This window comes from Ixodes scapularis, unplaced genomic scaffold, assembly GCF_016920785.2.
Source record: "Ixodes scapularis isolate PalLabHiFi unplaced genomic scaffold, ASM1692078v2 PGA_scaffold6__148_contigs__length_123643588, whole genome shotgun sequence".
Taxonomy (NCBI): Eukaryota; Metazoa; Arthropoda; class Arachnida; order Ixodida; family Ixodidae; genus Ixodes; species Ixodes scapularis.
In genome coordinates this window covers 102356561-102379172 of record NW_024609881.1, presented here as the reverse complement: position 1 = coordinate 102379172, position 22612 = coordinate 102356561, and the positions used below count along the sequence as shown (strand labels likewise).

Below are 22612 nucleotides of genomic sequence, written 5' to 3'. Positions count from 1 at the left end.
CTCTCAACTTCTGTGAGTTCGTATTTGGTGCGAATGTTTTCCTTCATGTATGTCTCATGTCTCAAATTACCGTAATCTTTTTCTTTGGGTATCTTTCTATAGATTCGCCGCTTTTAATTTCTGTGTAAATGAATGAGGCTAATTTCAAGTTACAACCTGCTAAATTTTAAGGACTTTGTGTATAGAAAAAAAAAGAGCGGTGTGAGCTTAAGAATGGAAGTTGTCTATGACTAGGATCGATTTGATTTTAGGACAACTAGCCTGTTAAGACTCGTTGTTGCTGTTATACACCAATATCAGTTTAGATGAGGGTACAAAGATGCGTGATATAATGAACGTTTTAACCAACAAGAAAGTTGTTTTCCGGAGTTCATTTACCATTGACATGATAAAACCCGTGGTTTTATTGACCGACTCCACAGATGGAGACGAAAGACGTTTTCCTACTTCAAGGATCTGGGTGTTCCGGGACCAGAACCAAATCTGATTTGGGGAAACCTTTGGGAATATCATGAAAATGTAAATATCCAGTCCGCATTTTTTCACCCATCGTGAGAGAGGAAACCGCGCAGTTCTTGTAGAGCTTTAATCTGTTTTTAACTTGGGGCAACTTGGGGCACCTCGGGGCTTTATTGACAATGGCGTAATGCCGAAGCCCCCTTTTTATGGGGTACTGTTTCCTTAGGTGAGCGATGTGGTAATCTGCAAACAATATAATTTATAACGCGTAATGAAGCCTTTATATCAATAAACACTTGGGCAACACTGGCCCTATCGCTTGCATTGCCGATATCTAAAAACATTTCAGAACAAAAAAGCCTTCATATTTCATTTTTCCTGTATTTTACCAAGGGTACATTACAGTTATGCTTGTAACTGAAATTTCTTGCGCATGGAAAATGTGCTCAAGTGGTCAGTTACTCTTTTTCTTCAACTGGACAGGGACTTTTTCGGGCTCTCGAGAAGTGGTGCAAGAAGTATGGTGACGTATTCGGGTAAGTCTCACCCACTGACTGTGTTTCATGATTCATTTAAAGATCGGTGTGCGTAATATGCCAATAATGGCACCGTTTTGGATAAAATTACCCAAAGAATGATCGACGATACCCTTTATTAATTATGAATTCAATACTGCCCAGCAGATGTTGATTGTCCTTAGTAAAAATAGTAGATATTTTTACACTGTTGTTAACTGCAAGTTTATTTGATATTACATATATATTCTGATATGAATGTATCTAAATTCGTTATTTGCCTTGATCTTCCGGATAATTTGGAAGAATGCAGTATAAGTGGACTGGGTTCTATTTTCCGCTCTCGTGTCAATCTTTTGAATCTCTTCCGTTCCGACCAATCACGTGGTATGGTAATACGATATGGTCCCGAGGTTACCTACACGCTCTCAGCCCACATCGTACCAAAGTAAGCGCAACTTTCGAGGGTCTTGTTCTGCTATCATTGCTTGACTGATTCCTTCTGTAGCCTGCTTCTCGAACAATTTCCAGTTTAGTTTGTATCACAGGAGCCTTTGCCCTCAATAAGCTCATTTGATAACTTAAAAAAAAAAATTGACGTTCGTTTTTTGCACGAGGGAAGCACTTTGAAAGTATTCCCAGTGTTGTACATGGGGAAACTGAGTGAGAGCAGTAGATGAGACAGCGAGGTGACGTTAGAACACCGAGCTTTGATTTGAAGGTTTAGTGGGTAGGTGCAAAGGCTAGCTGCTTTAGTCTCTACCCGCCGTATTCCTCCATTAAGAGCAAACAAAAGCGTCGTCTGCTGGTTGCGCAGTAAGTCGCGTTCGAACACCTGACGCCAGTGTTCGGCATCGGAACACGTTCGAACAACGAGCGTGCAGAAAGGCTTTGCGTCCATCCACTATCTTACCAATCAGAGTTTCGCGCTCTTACATTTCTCAACAAACTCTTATCTCCTCTTTTCGATCGGTTCTATCGCGTATAGTTTTGGGATTAAAATAATGAGGTGTTTGAATTTTGTCGGGGCACGTTCGAAATGTTGTAACTAATTATGCATATCATTTATTTTTATTTAAGTGACTCTTTGCCTCCTGAAATTAGAGCCATATACATTCCGTGAATAATGATTTTATCGTTCCGTAGAACTTCCTTTAGGAATCGCTGCCATAAAACACATTTCGTGTTAATATACTAACCAAAAGTAACCGTCATTGGCTGCTTTTTTTCCGCCAATCACTTGTTTGTTTTAAGTCGTGCTCTTGGGGAGTTGTCTGGTGACTCCAAGATTAGCTTAAAAGAAAATCTTAAATGTCAGCGGATTAAGAAACACGACACCCACTCTCACGTTAACCTGATGTTTTAATAAATATTGCCCTCATAGACTTTTAAAGAAGCCTCCTTCTAAAATTCTGTTGGTCATTGCCATATTTTGAATACCTTTACAGTTGTGTCAAAATCCAAGCTATTTGACGACGTGTTTTTTTTTCAGATTTTACAATGGGGATGTGCCGATGCTAGTGGTAAACGACATAGCTTTTTTACAGCAAGCCTTCGTAAAGAGTTCATCAAATTTCACAAACCGTGGAGTGAGTGTTTGTTCCAATGTCATTGATTTGCTGATGATAAACTCCAAAACGAATGCAAGGGGTAGTTTTTATAAGGGTGGTATTAGGAAGATAAGCGCTATTCTATAGTTATAGGTGTGTCACCATCCAGCAATAAAATATTCAAATTTATTTTTAACGGTTCATTAAAAATGTTGCACTACCAGACGGCAGTAAATGTGTTATGTTAAGACGAATCAAGAAGAGCGACAATCTACTGGCACGTAAAATGTTTGGTATAGCTGCCAAAGCTATTCGAGATTCCAACGTTGCGCATTTAATATCCGTTCCCCTATTTTACATTTTTGACGCCAGGCAGGGAAACGTTTTGCTGCGCTGTCTGAAAGGGCGAGCTTCCCATTTCTAAAGTTAATTCTTTTTGGCCGGGAGGTGGCATACCCTCTTATGAAGTGGCGAAGAAGCAGACTAAATTTCAGCGAATAGGCTAAAACTCCGAGAGTGAGATGAACGAGGGAGGACACGTCAAAAAAGTCTTTGAATTCCGACTTCTGCGTCGTGTCGTCTATAGTTCCCTCTGGTCTGGGGGTTTTGTTCATTACTTTCATTATTCACCAGCGAATTTGCGTTTATGTTTATAACTTTAGCCTCAGGAGGAATACGACCTTTGGACGCCATTGCTGTAGGACCTTTTTCAAAGGGTGGGCTTTATTAGGGGCAAAGCTCCTTAGGGCCTAGCCTTGTCCGTCCGGCGTCTTTGCTCACATCTATTGCCATCCCATCTGTCTTCTTAAAAGAGAAAACAAATGTTTGCGCTGTCGACAGGATTTGAACCTGTGCGGGGAGACCCCAATGGATTTCTACTCCATCGCCTTGCCCACTCGGCCACGACTGCGGGAGGAGTAGGGGGCTCTGAGATGTGGTAGTAACTCAAGAGCTGGAGTTTCTGTCATGGATGAAACGTTTCATGTAGCCGCTCAACGTCTACACAGGAGAGGGCGCTGCGGTCAAATGCGCATATGATCGCGTTAATCTTTGCATGCATTGGCTCAACATTTATAGACGAGAGGGCGTTGCGGTCAAATGCTCAAATGCGTATACATCAGCACTACCTATGAACTAAATCAGTGTCATCAGCACCACCAGAGCTTCGCCCTAATCAACATCATTCACCACGTGGAGATGCGGTCATTTTTGTGTTAAAGCTTACGCTCAGGAAAGATGAATGCGCTATCTTTAGGTATTTTAGATATGTTTTAACGGATTATGTTTTGTTTGATACACTTGTTAGTGCTCAGCAATGCTTTACGCAACGACCCACAGGTGACCATCAGATCGGACGAAATGCATCCCTTCCTTAGCAAGTGTCTCGTTCACGCCAAGGACAGCCATTGGAAAAGCACGCGTCAGTGCGTCTCCTCGGGTTTTACAACCTCCAAGATCAAGCAGGTGAATATTACACACGTTAGGATACCTTTGAGTGTTCTATTTTGTAGCGTAAATAACCGAACATTAAAGTGTCTTTAGTTGTTCATTCATTGAATAAAAAAAAAAGTGAAAGCCGTTTACAACTCCCTGTAACGCCGAATTGGAGCGCAGCTCTTGAGGAGGAGGAGGGAAGGGTACTGAGGGGAGGGTAGACCCCTCTTCCTCCTCCTTCTCCTCCTCCTCCCCTCATTTTTTAATATGCTCCGGGGGGGTCACCTGACCTTGGGGGGAGGGGGTCACGTGACCTCGGGGGGAGGGGGGTCACGTGACCTTGGGGAGGGGGGGGCCACGTGACCTGGGGGGTCACGTGACCTGGGGGGTCACGTGACCTGGGGGTGACCTTGGGAGGGGTCACGTGACCTCGAGAGTCACGTGACCTTGGGGTGACCTTGAGAGGGGTCACGTGACCTTGGCGGGTCACGTGTCCTGGGGGTCACATGGCCTTGGGGTGACCTTGGTTACGCCGACGGCGACGGCGACGCCGAGGGCGACGCCGACGCCGCTCAAGCCGGAAACGGGCGCCTAAGAGCTGCGCTCTAAAAGGCATATCATAATAACAACGTACCTAAAACTTTAAACCAGAGAAATTCTACGCTTGGGGCCGTATCCACTACAGCGGACTTTATCAGCTGAAACAGTTATTTATGATTCTTTGAAGTGCCTGCCAGGTTGTTGAAAGAGCTGTCTTCCGAACTAGGAATGGAATGCAAATTTTAGGTCCTATACTTTGCACTATTTGACAAATTGAGCTATGTAAATCTTTTGGGAACTGCGCAGAGAAAAAGTACGAATCGGGTGGTTCAGTTCATGTGGTCCACGGGACAAAGGCCAGATTCACAAGGAGCTTTTTAGGCTACGACAACTTACGGAAGAAGTTCGTAGGTTACAAAACATCGTTAGAAGAAAATAAATCAGCATTCACGAACGCGTTCTTAAGTGAGAGAAGAAGAGCGACGTCCTCGTGCGGTAAAGCTAGAACTTCCGGCGTCTTGCAAGCTCCGGACTCCGCGACAGCGGGATAATGCTATGGCGACAGCGTCTTCGGCAACACGAACAGCCAATTGGAGAGCTCGGCATAGTTCGAAGCACGGGGAGTTTTTATAAAAGCAAACGCAGGCGATTTTTCCTCCAACGCTTCTCTGGGAATCGTGTCCGTGCAGTGAAATGTCGACGCCAACACTATTTAAACGGGCCCGAATGCCGAGGCTGGTATAACATTGTTCGCCAACTGCTAGGAACTGGATCACAACAACGAAGTTAACTCAACTGTCACCGTTGCTAAAAGGAGACGGCCGTACCGCTTGTTTGCGGAGCGGCATTCATGGGAAAAAAATTTTTCAGCTGCGTTTTTCGTGGCCTCGGAGATACAGGAGCGAGCCGACCTTTAAAAAGATACGTTTGAACTAAGAGAGTGTCGAGCCACGTAAACATCTGTTCACACTCGGAGCAGACGCGCGCGTTTGGTCGGAGTGCTGAATTCGCGCTATTGGAAAGTGTCTTAGTAAGCACTTCGAGACCAATCTTTAATGATTGGAACTAAATTATGGCGTGACATTCGACAGAGGAAGGTGGGACCGGCATTGTGTGCAGCTCGCATGAGCTCTAGGCGATAGCGTTCCAAAAAGGACATACGAATAATAAAGTCTACATACCATATGTTGCGGAGGCAATCCATACGCCGTTTATCTGGGCTCAATATCCCACAAAACAAGGATATAGAATTGGTGAATGGAAGTACCCTTTTCGACGACAGCATTCGTCGTTGCTGCCTCGGAAAACAAGGGGATGACAAAGGGAAGAGACTGGCATCATAATCCAAAAATTGAGGTCAGCGATCTAACTATTTGTACGGAAGAGATCCACAAGACTGGCGTGGGCATATTCTATTGAGAAAGTAAACCAGTAGTGGGCAGACGGTCTTGGCCAGGGACAATCGGAGCGACGCTGCGACGGACTGGGTCGGAGTGCCTCGCCAGGCCTACATTATGCCGAGCTAGCTCTTGGTGGCTGCTTGGTCGATGGGATCGTTGCCGTTGCAGATTTTTCCGAGGGCCCGTGGATCCGGCGTTCATCTCCGCCGTCGTCAATTTTAAGCACTTTTTCTTTCCTTAACGCTTGAAGTCGGGGCGCGCGAGAGGAAAACGGAGAAAAATATATGTCTATTGGGAATCACAACAAAGTAACTGAGTGACGCTGTCCGCCATCTTGATTTGGTAGTATCAAAGGGCATAAGACACATCTGGAGCTGTCGTACGATTCGATTCTAAGTTGAGAAAATCTTACGATAATTCCGTTCCGTGAATACGACTTTATTGGGGGGTTTTGTCGTGCGCACATTTTTGGCGTAAAATTGTTTTGTGAATCTGACTTCTGATCTCCACTAGGGGGCTGGATGACGAATTCAGAAAACAAGTAAGAGGCTATCGGAAGTAATCGGCTTGTCCCAGAAGAGAGCGCTTAATTAACAAGCTTTTCAACTTTTCTTAATGCTTGTTCAAATGGCTTCCAGGGGTCTGGATTGTGTCTTGTCATCTCAAGGGAGCCTGCTTGTTTCTCAGCAACAGCGTTCGCAGAACCCACAAGTCATTTGGGAAGCCGTTTTAGACACTAGTTCGTCAGGTGTGCATATCTCCCGTCTTCAAATGCCTTATTTAAGGATTTAATTTAAAAAGAAAGTATTAAAACCCGTTCAGAGACTCAAAGAAGCATCAACGAATTCATCGATTGGATGCGCTAGGTAGCACAGCAGACGCCCGACTTCCGGAACAAGCATCGAACTTCCGGTGGCTTCATTTGGCCACGCTCGAAGAGCAGCTATGTGCCACACAGCTCCCTGTAATAGAAATTTGTGATCCGCGGGCGTAGAGCTCCTCCGAATACGCCAAGCAAGCTTTGAAAAACGCGTTTTTGGCTGGAAAGGCACGTCAATCAAATGTCACCATAGGGAACGCACGGGGAACTCACGATGACGTAGCCGGCAAGCGCGCGCTGTCTTTGGTTCAGGTTGGGGAGAAACTAAAGAACGAAACACCATGTGGCGCACACCAGGTACCCAAAGAGCAGGCAAACCTTCGCGCCGTAAATGAAAGACTCACCCTGAGCTTGTGACTGAGGCGGTGGCTGGCGGGAGCGGCACCCGTAATAGACAGCTCTGTATCGATGCGAGCGCAGCACAACTCGATAACGCGGCCACCCTGAATCGGCTCGCGCTGATGAAGCGCCTTTTCATTCCTCGGAGCGACATGGAATCGCACAAACCGCGAGCAGCGCTCACCGGCCGTAGTCTTGGTAATATGCAGTAGACATTTTATATTGGCGAAAATTTGACTTTTTAACAATGCACAAAGTTCATCGTTAAATGGGGTATTGTTGTCCTGATCCATGACTCAAGATGATGGGCCACATCGCAGAAGTTTGCGACGTATTCATGGACGTCCTGGCCGATGATGCTGACAGCGGGAAGGAGGTTTGCATGGTCGAAAAGTTCCAAGGGCTGACGATGGATTACATAGGTCGAGCAGCATTCGGAATCGACACCAGCTTCCAGCGCGATCTGAAGCATCCCTTCCTCATCTGTGCCAGGGAGGCTGTGAAGGGCGTTATGTCTGGCCCATTCCACATGCTCGCGCGTAAGTGTTTGTGTCATTGCTTCCCAGTTGCCGCCAATCACCTCGTGATTCGCTCACCATGTGTTGTGCATAAAATAAAATAGACATTGCCTTTTGATCGGGCGTCGTATTACGTTTCAGACAAATAGAGAATTCAAAAATCGTGAAAAAGACCAATTTGTTCATTGACTAGTGCTTCTCTGCCCGAGTTGAATCAATCTAGAAGGTAAGTAAGAAGCATCGAGTAAGCTTTACTGGCCTGTACGGAATTTTATCCGCGTCCGTTGACCCATGTTGACGTCATGCTCGTAAAGGCTGGTTCAGAGATTTGCGTTTGTGTGCGCACTCACAGGCTGCCACCGATGAGTGTTTACTATCCGCTATTGTGCCTAGACTTAACAGTGTTCCCAGCTTATAGATTGGTATCAAGTGGTTTATGCGCTACGTTTGGAATGCACAGTGCGAGGAGGAGTCGAAAGAGTCGATGATCTGCACATGTCTCTGCAGTGCTCCGTCTTTCCACCCCTGCTTCTCACCTTTCCCCTCCCCCCCCCCTCCTTCCCGACAATGCAAGCGTTCGTAGAGGCATCCATATTACGCAGGACGCTTACGCAAATAAATTGCAAACGTTATTCGTCCTTTGAGTTGCTCGCTTCTTTAGTGCTCCCATTATATAATTATACATCACCGAAAAAAAATCTAGCTCCGTTTTGCACTTTTTCAGACGGATATAGGCAAATAGCAAAACAAAATGATTTGACGCTTATGAGGCATATTCAAGGATGGGTAGGCGACAGCTCATCTAAAGAGTTCAGGTGTTCAAAGGGACCACAGTTGAGGTATACGGCCAGGGGGACCATATAGGTGGCTAATCTTTGCGATAAGTCGGATAATTACCTAAACTTCCTTTATGAACTTTTTGATTAGAAAAAAAAGAATTATATGGTTTCAATTAGAAACAAGCTGAGCATAATCGAAAACAACTATACCAGTTAATTTTAGAACGACTTGAAGCTCTTGGGAAGCTCGGGGGCGAGCCAAAATTACCACCCCCTGCAGCAGGCCCAAATCTACCAGTCGCAAAACGCGGATGATTAGATTATCATCGCGTTCCGCCACTGCTACTTTTGTGCCTGCAGTACGAATGGTAACTTTGGTGCGCCCCCGAGTTTCCCATGGGCTTCAAGTCGTTCTAAATTTGACTGATATAGTGGTTTCCTATTATGCTCAGCATGTTTCTAATTGAAACCATTAGATTATTTCTACTAATTAAAATTAATTAAGAAAGTTTCGGTTATTATTCTTCGTATCGAAAAGATTATCCACCCACATAATGTCCTCTTGGCCGTATAACTCACCTGAACGAACCGTCTTAGAGCGTCGTTTACGAATGTTTTGTAATATATCTGTTCGAGTTAAAATGGAACACCCGGTATATATATTGTGACGTGTATATGGGTAACGACTCTGCAAGGCACATGTGCCCCGCGGAGGAAAACGGGATGAGTACGAAGACGACGACGGACAAAATGAATGTGCAGTTAGGTTCTTGGATTGGAAACGCAGAGTAAAGGTTCCATCCTAACAAGTGGTCGTCCGTTCGGGATCAAAGATGGACACCCTGCAAGCACCGAATGAATTGATAGCCCACCTTTTAAGAGGACCGACAAATCAGCGATGCATCGGAGCAAGTTTTTGCTCAAGTGCGCCAACTGGCACTGACTGCTGCAGTGCCCCCTGCCAATGGACCCGAGGTGACCGCGGCTGCAGTCCATCCGTCGGCGGCCCTCTACCAAGAATCACGGCGCAGTTGCCGAAGTATACAGGCTTCAATAATCGACAGTCGCCCGAAGAATTTATCGAGAAACAAGAAAAAGTTTGCTTGATTACGGGAGCCGTCACCGAAAACTGTCTCAGCCAGGTCGTACCCGCTGAACTGGAAGGGAGCGACAAATTATGGTGGCGTTTTATCGGTGACTTTGGCAGTTGGGATGATTTTACGGCTGCATGTCGTGTCGGGTTAAAATGGAACACCCGGTATATATATTGTGACGAGTATATGGGTAACGACTCTGCAAGGCACATGTGCCCCGCGGCGTCAATCGACGCCAAGCGACATATAAAGAACGAGTTGAGACACCGCCCTCAAGACTCCGAGGAGAACGTCAAGAAAATCATTTGCACGATCGCCGAATTTTACGAGAGAATCGGGGAAGAGGTGCCCGATTCCGGAAACGTCAACCGCGTGCTACGCCAAATGCGTCCCCAGCTCCAGGATTTGGCGGAAGGGACGCAGTACGCATATTTGAGTGAACTTGCTGAGGCAGTCGATGTCCTGATGGAGCGTTCCTGGCGGCGTCTTTAGTACAAGCCGCCCCCCCCCCCCTCCCCCAAGAAGTGACCAGGTGGCCCGTGACCTAGCCTTCCGGGCAGAAGGTAATGCGACTTCCCCGGACGGAAGCTGCAATGCCCGCTACAGTCGCACCGGCTTTAGCAGCCGCTGTGTTATCTGCAACCGTGACTATGCCAGTTAACGTACCGCTGGCCACTTTACCCTGCGACAATAGAACCAGCCTAGTACAGGGAACACCTTTCAGGACCCAGAATATCAGGAGAAGTTGCAGATTCCGTTCTGCCGATGTCTCAGTGTCATCAGCGCCAACAAGAAGTCGCCCACTGCCGGGGATTCGGAGGAGTCGGTCACCCCGCTCGCAACTGTGCCACGGGTCGGCGTATGGGTCCAGGTCTCTGCTTCAGGTGCCAAGAACCTGGCCGTTTTCAAGCACAGTGTCTGGGAAACCGACACTGGTAGATGCTGCCCCAGTCAACATCTCCGACAGAGCCCTGATTTCCTTACAGTTACAGATATCTCCTTGCATGTGGCCCATGGGGGATGGACAATCGGAACAGAGCTCCAGCACATTGTGCCATTTGTGAAGGCCATAAAGCAAGCAAGCAGCGAGCTTGGGACAGAAGAACATTCGTAGTCCCTGGAAAACCACTCCAAAGAGAAGCCAACCTGCGTCGTTAATATCCATCCGTAGTGCTACCGAAGGCGATGGAAATTTTGCCGACATGTTGGAAGCGTATGCGCATATAAAAATGTTGTTGGGGATCTTTGGGCCAATCTTCACTAAAACTTCCGGCTGCACTTCTCTTTGCCGAACGCCAAATTGACAAAGGAGACAGTCCACCCGTTCGTTACAAGTTGCGCCCCGTCAATTACAAGAAACAAGGGATCATTGACGGTTGCCTTCAAGACTTGCGGGAACAGAGAATAGTGCGTCAAAGCACTAGTCAGTGGACCAGTGCGCCTGTCTGGAGGACACAAACGCTGGAGTCTTTCGTCTAGCCATAGACTACCGACCGCTCAACGCACGCACCAGGGTGCCTGTGTATCTGATGCCCCGAACGAACTGGCTGCTGGCGCAACTCGGGAGAGTGGAGTGGTTCTCAAGCTTTGATCTTTTGTAGGGTCTTTTTCCAAATTCCTTTGCGCGAGGACGACATTTTGAAGACGGCTTTAATATGCCACCAGTGCACTTTCGAGTTTACAAGGATGCCGTTAGGTGTTGCAGATGGTCCAACCTCCTTTCAAACACTGATGGACAGAGTCCTGAATGGAATCAACCAGAAATTTGCTGTGACATTTATGGCCGATGTCCTTGTGTATTCAAAGACGCTAGACAGACATGTCGCACATGTCCGAGAAGTCCTGGAGTGCATCAGATCAGCGGGACTCACCATGAACCAGGACAAGATTCAGTTGTGCTGCAGTCGCTCAAGTGTTTGGGGCATGTAATAAGCCCTGGAAAATGTAGGCCGGACGACAGGGAACGTGTTGGCTATGCTCGACTATCCCCGACCCACCAGAGTCAAGCAGCTGCAAGCCTTTCTGGGATTGGTTGGCTAATACCAAAACTTTATCAAACCGTTTTTCATTATTGCCCGCTTCCTCACCGCTCTCTTTAGAAATGACCGAAAGTAGATTTGGAGTCACCAGCAGGAGCATGCCTTCACCATGCTCAAGGATGCACTGCGGGCCTGAACAGGCCCTTCGTCGTCGAAACAGATGCCAGGGGAGTGGGCATAGCTGCAGTGTTTGTACACGAAGGCCCCGACTAACTGCAAACGGTGTCCATCAGCAGTGTGCTTATCGAATCTGAGCGAGGTACACCGTCCAAGAGTGGGAGTGTCTTGCAGTAGTCTGGGAAGCTCAGACCTTACCTCGAGCTTATCGAGTTTTAAATTGGACGGGTTTTTAAGTTTCGGTTGGCAATTGGAGCGCTTCTCGACCACGAAGGCACCGCGCCTCGTAGAGAAATAGTACAACCGACCTCTGCTGCGCTGTCATCGCGTAACGCAGCAAAGGCTGGTTGCACTATTTCTCCACTGGACGTGGTGCCGTTGGAGCCGAGAAGCGCTCCGATTGCAAACCGAAACTCAAAAACCCGTCGAGTTTGTGCGGTTTTTTAGAAAGCCTTAAAATGCCGCGCGTGCCTTCTATCGTTCTGCAATTTATTGATTTAGTGTTTTTGAATGATGCTCAGCGAGTCTCTAATTGAAACCTAGCCCTTAAACACAATATTAGAAAAGTTAATTACGCAAAAATAATTAACAATTTAATTATCCCGGACTTTAATAATTTTTCTAAATAGGCCCCTGGCCCAGGACCAAAAAGACATAAGCCTTTTTTTTGTTGCGACGGGTAGTTTTCGCAAAATTGAATTTGTCCACCTTTCGTGAAACACCCTGTATGTGTATATATATATATAGGTGAGGCAGAGCAGTTCGAGAACAATGGACCGGGAAGATGTAATAAGTCAAATATCTGCAGTTTCGGAGTTGCTATGCTGGGAGTTTATTGTATGTATTACGACAGCTTCGCCGAGAAGCTCGACATTGTCAGGAGATGGCATAATAGATAAGAGATTAAAAGTACCTTTAATCTTTTAGTGGAATTATATCAGATATGTTTGGACATTTTGGCTTGTTTCCACTAGGCATTGCTTGTTTCGTCGAAAATAGCTTGACTCTTGCATCTCCTTTCAATTTCAGACTGTACGACTGCGCTTGGAAAGTTGGCGACTCCGCTATTGTGGATCAGCTGGATTTTCGGAAGGTATCCAATTCGAACGTTCGCCGAGCACGTGGCGAAGGTCATCCGTCTTCGGAAAAATGACTCTACAGTGCGTCAACTTCCCGTTTGATATTTCTACCAGGCATATAACTCAGTGCTTTCTAAGCGTCTATCGGATGTGTCTGAGAAATTCTAAAATAACCAAATGTTGAAGGTCCAGTTTTGTAAAACAAACTGCAATCGTTGAAAGCTGTTAGAATACGTTACAACTGCATGATAATTGGTAACAAAAGAAATGACTGGCGTGTAAACGTGGATTTTACGTCGTGTATTTTTGACAGCTGCGAAGGAACGACATACTTCAAAACCTTATTGACGCAGAATATGAGGAATTGCAGGAGACCCCGAAGAGCATTACCGAAGGGACACCGATAGTGGAGACTCAAGGTATAGTGAAGTTTCCGAGTCATTTTTTTAGGAAGACGTACTTTGTGTACAACGATCATTTTCCTCTGAGGCTCCTAGATGGCGCCAGCTGTGAGCCGGAGCGCAGATCGACGAGATGAGCGTTAGAAGAAAGCTATCATTCTGTAGTCAGATGCAAGTGGTCTTGAAACTGTGTTCTTTAAGATGGCATGGAATAGTTGCCTTGATATATAAGGGAAGCTAAGAGTAGAAGAATATTTCATGATCGATTGAGAAAAATTGATGATAGATAGTGGAAACTAAGAGGTTTCAGCAATTCGTAGATGAGGAATTTCGACAGAAGATGTGCCTGGTGAACTAGAAAACAAATATTTGGCTATACCAGAAAGGTTGATCATAAAATACAAACAATGAAGCTGCTATGCAGAAAAGATCACTCTTGTAAGCGTACAGTATGCTTAAACAGGACATTTTATAAGGAGAATATTAAGGACTGTCCTTCGTTATTCGAAGTGCGAACGGAAGTGCTGCAGACTAAACGGGCACAGTTAAATGTCAGCGGATTGGCACGGCATGTGGAGCACGTGCAAAGTGTGCCTAGCATTGAAATTATATCCCACTACGCGATCGGGGTCAGGTAGTTTATGGGCTGCGTTTGTACTACAAGCTTTGACGAGGAAGCAAAAGTACTGATCGTCTGCGAAGCGTGTGTAAGCGCTTCCAAGTTTTCCTCAGCTCCTCTGCTCACTATTCTGCTTGCTCCGCAACGACGCTACGCGTGCAAATCTTCGAAGGAGGTGTCTGCCGTTAAATTGAATATGCTTTTCATAGTTTGAGCCGCTGGTCTCCTAACTATAGGCTCTCTACTGAACGTTTGACTCTCAACTGTAGAGAACTTTAACCTGCAGTAGAAAGAGGCGGCAGTGTATTGCTAAAATGCCATGGTTAAAAAAAAGCTGAGAGTAAAATCGTATAAAAAAAGGTTCGGCTTATAAAAAGTCTGCTTACTGATGGCCTAAGGCAAGGGAAGAATTGGCATTGTGACATACCCTTTGCGGAAAGACGTAAATCGGAAGGTGCCTGCACCCGGTGATGAATGATGCTTTTTCGTTGCACTTGCCGACATTTCTTCAGACACGTACCACTGAAAGATGAACCTCAATTTTATTTCAAAGGTGTATTAACGCAGTTCAAATGATAGACACTTATACCATTTTTTAGACCACCTGAGACAGGGTGGAGGAAACACGACCACACTTATACGTGGCGGAAGCCACCCCCCAATTCAATGGGCTCGGTTGTATTCATGCATTCATTCACCTGGGTGTAATTTTGAATCTTTACGACTGCTGTTGATTGCGCATTCTTCTCGCTGGCCGAGAATCTAAAAAAATATATTTTCACTTTTTATTGAGCTAATGGTTTGTTCATTGGATTATTTACAAGGCCTAGCACCTTCCGGTAATTGTGAAGTGAACGTGTTTTTTAATTTACAGCTCATAAAACAAACTAGCAATGTTTACCGGGTACATGAGGCATATATGTTTAAAGTATATGTAAGAATTGAGGCCGGTTTACGTCATCGCAAAAACCGGAAACTCAAACTAATTTTCTTCGCAGGCCATCGCAAGACCAGGCCGCTTAGTTCAATAGAAGTTATCATGAACACCACTGTTTTGTTCCTCGCAGGGTAAGTTCTCCTATGACTGCGTAATTTGTTTTGGTCAATGTGTTTATGCTTTTAATCCGCAGATGTGAAACCGTTCAAGGTTGTGCTTGGGAAAATAATGTAATTTAATTTTATCATTAAAAACCAAAGTAAGTTTAATATAGCTAGTTTTAATTAAGAAGTTCACTCTGACAGGAACAACGGAGCGTCCAACTTTAGTTTGAACATTGTGATGCCATTTGCCATTATGACATAAAGTGGAATCTTGACGCTACGTAACATTGTGACATTTCGTGAATTTGTTACGTGACTTTGTCAGGTGACAATTGACGGACGTCTGCAACGCCGTAAGCTAAGCTTATATCATTTCGAGGGGGCGGGGGGGAGGGGGGGAGGGAGCAGATAGCAGTAATCGCTGTAAAATGTTAACAGGGATGCGGACTATGTAGGGTAGAACTTGAGCGCACACCTTTAGTAGGAAATTGAATTCGCCCTGAAATGAACGGCAGTATGCTTCGTCAAAAAAGAAAATTTATGGCGCTCCTCAATTTTAACGAGATAAATTCAGTTTTCTCCATAAGGCACGCACTTAGATACAATTGCAAAAGCGTTACTATCAAAAGTTGTTTCTTCATAAACGTTTACGTGATTTAAGCGCACGGTTCACCTATAATATTTAAGAGTTTACCAACAGTGGCCTTATTATATTTGCTGTTTATGACTCCCATAAATTTGTTAAGGGATTTAATACTTCAGCTGATCAATCTTCTCAACATGGTCATATACAAATAATAAAAATATATAGTTTGTTTACTGCTAGGTTTGAAACGACTGCGACTGCACTATCCTACGTTGCCTACTCACTCGGGAAGTACCCGGATATCCAAGAGAAAGTTAGAAAAGAAGTGGAGCAGGCCTTGGATGGTTCCGTAAGTTGTTTCAAGACTTTTTTCAGGTGATTTTAGATTACAACATTACACGAGCTGTGTACACATTAAATTTTCACAAGAAGTCAATGTAGTGGTCCTAGTATTTCTCAAAATCAACCTTATGTTCATGGCGGGCTCTTGGTTGAAGGGCACTTGAACGTTAGAAGTTAAACACTTTCCAAGTGGCGCAAGCTGTCATCCAACTCTTGAATATTCAGCGGTATTTATTCATGCCATACCCACAAACCCGATTAGGTAGTTTCTATAACAAAAAAAAAAGAAAAAAAACAAACAATACAACTCCCGATTCCCTAAAAAAAAAATGTCGGTTTTTTTTTTTGTTGCGGTAGCCGCTACTCTTTTATCGTTATTTACAAAATCACAATATAAAATTTATCTGAAAAAGAGGAACTGCCTACTATGTCTTATTATTGACCGAACGTCTCGATGTCTTCTCGGCTTTTTGTTCAGGGAAAATGGGGGTATAACTATACCCAGTCAACCCTGTGGAAAAGAAGTGGCCGAGTAGACCTCGAAACACTGGGTTCTTAAGCAGGACCTGGTTGGACGTACCCCCGTCTAGTTTTTTCCCCCAACCAGTAATATTTCTTCAAATGCTCACGTCCAAATATTTAATTTGGGATGCACATTTGAAGGTACTGAACTCAAATTGTAAAGTATAAATTTGCTTTTTTTTGTGTGTGTGTGGCGATTTAAAGGGAAATTAAACAACCTCTCGGTTGACTAACCTTGGCGCTCACGTGAGTCTCAAATGTTTTTTTTTATAAAGTTGAAGAATAAATAGGGTTGGTACGGTTATACCTTAGAAGTCGGGAAGGGAAATCTGTGATGGTCTTGCGTGAATTGTTAACCATTGGTTAATAACGCACTTTCCTTTTTATCCATTTAGGGAGAGTTAGATTATGAGGCAGTGACTCAAAAGCTGAAGTACCTTGGTCAGGTGGTGAACGAGACGCTGCGGATATGGCCACCGGTATTCACGTGAGCGTATATGCATCATTTTGTTTTCTTCAGCATTGGATTAAACTCGCAAAAACACGTATACATTTTAAATTATAAGCGTATACATTATGCTGCCAGTAGTCGAATTGTCACCTTAGTAATCAAGTTTTTATTCAGAAATACTCCAGGTGTTCCCGAAGTTTAAAGTCTCTAGCATTTGCGGCGAAGTTCAATAATATGGCCACCTTCTTTCCAAACACTATTCTCTAGATTTATCACAAGGCAGGCCAAGGCAGATTTTGAGTACCGGGGCATCACGTTCAAGGCCGGCACTAGCATCCTGTCACCCACTCTGCAGATCCAAAGGGACGCAAGATATTTCTCCGATCCTATGAAATTTGATCCGGACAGGTAAAAATATATTGATGGTAATAGTGTGTCCATAGCGACGACCTCTCATTTTGCTCGCAAATGACACAACCTATAAGCCAAAGACTCAACGAGTGCCAAGTCAAGCATTCTTTGAGTGCTTGTTTTAAATAACGATTTGTAGCTAAGCAGTATCGAACTTTTATTTTGCACCCCAAAGTAGCGTTTGGAACCAAAGGCGAAAATGTCAGAACTCGCCTTCATTTTATTTATAATTATGTAACTTTTTGAGATTTTCAATGGGGAAATGACGGCAGGCGCAGCTCTCAGATAGGTGGAGGTGGGGGGAGGGGGATCACGCTGCAGATTGGCTGTCTTTTCTGAGAAGCGAACAAGTTGTTAACTCGTGAGTGCGTAAGGGCTCCAACCCTTAAAACCATGTTTTAGGCTGAGGATATTGTTGGCTCGATAGGCCAAACGGATAAGGATATTGCGGTTTAGACAGACCGATTTTTTGATTTATGCAGCAGAAAGGAGTGTAATCTACTCGTAACTTCCCAATGTCGATTTGCCAAGGACCATCTGACGAAGAATTGGAAACCCCACATTCCCTTCCGCATTTTGCGAAGCAAATATTTACAACGATATATATAATTCCTAACCACCTTGCAACAACCGCGTCCTTTCAGACAAAAGCAAACCTCTACGATAAAAAAAAAAAAAAAAAAAAAGAAAACTAAAAACCTTGCGAAACTGTTATGGTGATTGGAAACACTCCTCTAGTCTCACGTCTTTGTTGGCGACGTTAAAATTGTTTACCAAAAAAAGAAAATGACCGTCTTCAACAAAACATATGTCAGTTTGGAAGTTTCTACTGAAACTTCCAAACTGACATATACGCTACGGACGCGCTTCGAGTTATTGAATCGTGGGAAAGTAGCGTCATTACCCTCTCTACCTGCTAGCTGCACACGAAAAAATACTAACGTACAGACGACCAAAACCCCGCTAGGCGATTGGCTAATCTGTCTACGTTGCCATAGAAATCGCCATCTCGGTCCATTAAAATTTTCGAAGCTTTCAGAGAGTCGTTTTAAACCAGTCGCGCCAAGGTCCCCATGGAGCATCATCGTACTGGAAGTATTCCTCGCCAATATAAGCGTATTTGGTACTGTGCATGCAATCAACTTATGAACCATGCCCATCGCCATGGATCTCTTACAATTATACTGTTCTCCTTGCGTGTTTCGAAACAGTAAAATTAATTTTCAGTGCCTCCAATCACCGACACAGCATGTGATGGTGGTACGAAAATGCACGCTTGTTTCGCCGATTTATGTATAGCAAAATTTCGGTATACAAGAAACATCCCCATAAAACTACCCGTCACCAGCGAATTTAGATCGGCTCACCAAGTCAAGCAGAAATTACAAATTTCACGGACCAAGATTGCAACCATACCGGGTGCTTGGCGCTAGTTTTCCAGGAACCAGTGACTTTAGTCACGCTCACCCCCGTGTCACTTCTTCTTTAGCAAGGCAAGGCATCTCGTGCCCGCCGCTGTATGGTAATAATAGTGAACAATCGCTGCAAAAAGATTTCTGAGATTAATATTAAAGAAACTGTCTGAGATGGTAAGCGGAAAAAGACAAGGACATAAGAAAAGAAACTTGTCTTGGTCCTGTCCGCTCTCTTCCTTTTCTCTCATTACCCTTTGAGCTGTTTTTACGAGAGTGGTTTTGAGTGCAGTAATGCAAAAACGGCAATTACTGATGATGAAGGTAATCTGACAATTAGAGATATATTAAGTTCGAAGCATGTAATCTCAATTGGACGTACTAAAATATTGCTGAAGCGCAATATTTCAGTAACTGTAATGATGCCACTATTCAATTGCTTCATATATTGAACTTATTTACATTATGTCGCTTGAAATAACTAAGATAATTTTGATTACTGCTTCAATTTACAGCTACATTTGATCGCAGGAGAAAAACTTCTAGTTTTTCCTGCAGGTTCAGCGTCGAAAACGACAAATGCTTTCCAAAAGCTGCATTCCAGCCTTTTGGATTAGGACCCCGCAATTGTATCGGTTCCATGCTTGCCCTGGTCGAAATCACCTACACCATTGCAAGGATGACGCAGTCTTATCGTTGGGAACTGGGCCAATCACAAAAGGTACGCCTTTTTTTAGTTATGACATGAGCGTTAGTTCAAATGGCTGCAATGGCTAAACACCAGGCACCTAAAAATTGTTTTCAAAGAAATGGGGTATCTGTGTGTGTGGGAAAGAGGGGGGGGGGGAGTTCTTGCTTTCGCTGGAGGCAGTGTTCTTCGAGCGGTCAAAAGCAGAGGAGTGTCGCACGGATGATATTGTTTTGTTACTTTCACTTTCATTTGAAACGAAAAGGAATGGTAGATACTCGTGCCCAAGGCTGATGTCACCCTTGGGTTAAGGAAGCAACAAACGGAAGAATACTCAGCAAGTTTAGGGAAACCTTAGAGCTTGTTACTACTGCATAGCTAGATGCGCCCACAGCTCCCAGACAAACCAGACAACCAGTGTTATACTTCTTACTTTTTCTTAAAGGCCTAGAGGAGCAAGCTCCCATGCCTTCTGACAAAATAATATACTGATCTTTTCACGTGTAACGTAATTATTACAAATAATATAACAAGCGTGGTCGTATTACAACTGAAGCATAAATACTGCCAGGCGTGTTTTATTGCACTTTGCCATGCACTCTTGCAACTAGGGGAAGCATATAAAGGATAGTAACTATGAGCGTATTTCCTCACGATAGCGTTTCGAAATGAAGTTTTTTCTTTACCTTCGCCCTCTGAGTGCTTGTTTTATATTCAGGAAGACATGCCCTTGGAACAGTGCTCCATGGTGTCAATTCCTGGAAGGGGACCTTGGATTGTCTTGCATAACATATGAAGAGGACACCCGAGCAATGCAATTCTTACAAATAAATGATTACTTTAATATTAAAGTGCAAACTACATTTTCTGTCTGTAGTGTTTGGCGTTGAAACTATAGTCATCTTCACCATAAATATATGCATGCGGGAAGATATCACCCATCTCATGTATTGAGCTACAGGAGGTGCACTGCGCCACACTGCTACTTCAAACACGAAAATGGTGTTTAAAAAAATTAGAAGTAGTATTAACGGGCACCAAGTTATAGCACTTAGGTTTTAAAACAGCCTTCATATTGCAAAAGAGAACAAAAAGCTGGCAGTCGTTAGTTTGCACTAGCAGCGTAGCACTGTGTATAGAGTCAAAGTGAGCAAGTGAAAATCTTACGCCTGATTCGCACATTTTAGCTTTCTTGCGCCGAATGCGATAATGCACTGTCACGGTGTTTGTTGTGTTTGAACGTCTGCTATGTGTCGCTGAGCCAATCACGCAGAGTGAAGGCGCCGTGATCCTGCGTATTTTTTCTTGCGTGATTGGTTCAGCCGCTGATGGCAATTCCGCAAGGGTAACTAGCGCCATGATGATGGACTCTCTGCACTGCTTGGTTGGCTGCATCGGATTGTAACGTACGTATGCTGTGATCGGATTTTAGTATACTTATAGTGGCCTAAGTATAACTCGCCGCCCACGGTCGCCTGCGAGCTGAGTATGATGGACTAAGTTCGACTCACCACCGACGGTTCCCCGCGGACTAACTATGCTCGACAAAGTATAACTCGCCTGCGAGTGTATTCTGTGGACTAAGCATACTGTACGAGATATGACTCGGCGCGGACAGTCGCGTGCTACTGCAGTCCACCGTCGGCGGCAAGTTTTACTTGGTTCATTTGCTTGAGCAGTCGTTGGCCTTTTGTGGCGCCCAGGAGATATGTCGGATATAGGATATCCCATTTTCCGGGCTTGGATTTCTGCAGAGTTCCAAGGTCAATCGTTGTTAGATAATATACACTCTAAGAAAAAGGGTTTAAAGGAGTGTATTGTAACACCTTTTGTCGCATATAATACACCCCTAAACTTCAACTCGACGTACTGTCCCTTACAGAAATGTCATTTCTGTAAGGGACAGAATTGGGCAGATATGGCCAGATATGCACGATCAGGCCATATCTGGATGGATATAGCCATATCTGCCCATTTCCTTATATACCCATATCTGCCCAATTCGTTATATACCCATATCTGCCCAATTCCTTATATACCATATATAGACTGTTTTATATGATCCCATGTTTGGGTCTGGCATATAGGGTACCCACCCCATTTAAAGCAATTTTCATGTTCTTCAAAAAGCCCCCCAGTCTCAGGGTAAACGACGAAATGGTTAATTTTCATGTGATGCTCCTTCTGGCATCACATGAAAATTATTGCCATGGGACAGGTACCATACTTTCCAGGTCCAGACATGGGATCATATAATGCATTTCTATGAGTATCCACAGAATATACATCATACGGCTATCTCACACTGTACCAAACGAGTGTTCACGTAGATATATCTACAGAATCAGACCAATCTTTATTGGCCTGGTTCGGAATTTTTCATTCCGACAAATATGTATGCTACAAAGATAGAATGTAGGCGATCGCTAGTTAGAAAACATTGTAATATATAATTCGACGTCGGAAAGTCACAGCTTTTGGCGGGATTGGTTGTCGAGAGAGCAGACCGAGAGTATGGCTTGCAAAAGAAGTTTCATACATGAAAGCGTGAAAAATCCAAACAGGCACTTCCCTGTTCAAGAAAAAATTATAAGGAAGAAAAGTGTAATATCACACGGAAAACCATTAAAATAAACTAAAAATGTAATAGCACACAGACACCTATTAAAATAAAACAAACGGAAGGCAACAATTAAGCTGTAAACTATACGGAAGTTCCAAAGTCGTTGATTCTTACTCACAGAGTCACAGTAGTGATTCAACTCTGGTCGAGCACAGCAGTTTTCATATGTGCTTGCTCGCTTGCCTCGTCGTTGAAGTCCTTCCTTGCACCGTGCGATGTTCAAAGTCCCCTAGTCGCTCCTCGCTGGCCTTGTTTTTCCGTTCGGTCCCCAAATCATGCCTTGCGACCCAACACGTCGCACACACACACACGCACACACACAGACACCATTGTTCGCTGGAGGCAATACAAGATGAAAATGTCATAACTGCTCCATGAACACGACGAGTTCACCCCTGTTTCCCGGACTAGAAAATGACGAGGGCATCATATCTTTAACTAAAACTTCATAAAAAGAAAAAATGAATAAAAAATGAACACACAAGTAAAATGAATAAAAACACGAAGGACTTACACAGACAGCCACATTTGTTCAATTACCAATGACGTTTAATTCTGATAAACAATATTCCTGCTGCGCTAAAGATCACCAATACGGTGTGTATACTAGGCGAACTTGAGACAAATGCAGGATCATAATCAGACCGTTGCAAACTCAAAAAGTTTGGCTGCCTGCATAAGTTTTTCATATTACGATTCTAGTGAATTTTGTGTTCATTATTGTGTCTGCTCAGAACCAGGCAGAGCTTGGTGTTGCTTTTTCCATTCTGGCC

The 22612-nt window shown here is 44.3% G+C and overlaps 1 protein-coding gene across 1 annotated transcript; it reads left to right on the top strand.

The window, feature by feature from the left end:
• Positions 1–319: 319 nt before the first annotated feature.
• On the top strand, positions 320–20032 carry LOC8024937 (cytochrome P450 3A14). The gene is given in 14 exon segments (XM_029967547.3): positions 320–418; positions 421–519; positions 943–995; positions 2467–2563; positions 3863–3988; positions 7419–7656; positions 12694–12824; positions 13057–13162; positions 14762–14831; positions 15631–15739; positions 16650–16741; positions 16973–17113; positions 19087–19249; positions 19935–20032. Coding segments are annotated over 14 exon segments (1602 nt in total). The 3' UTR covers positions 20013–20032.
• The last annotated feature ends 2580 nt before the right edge of the window (positions 20033–22612 follow it).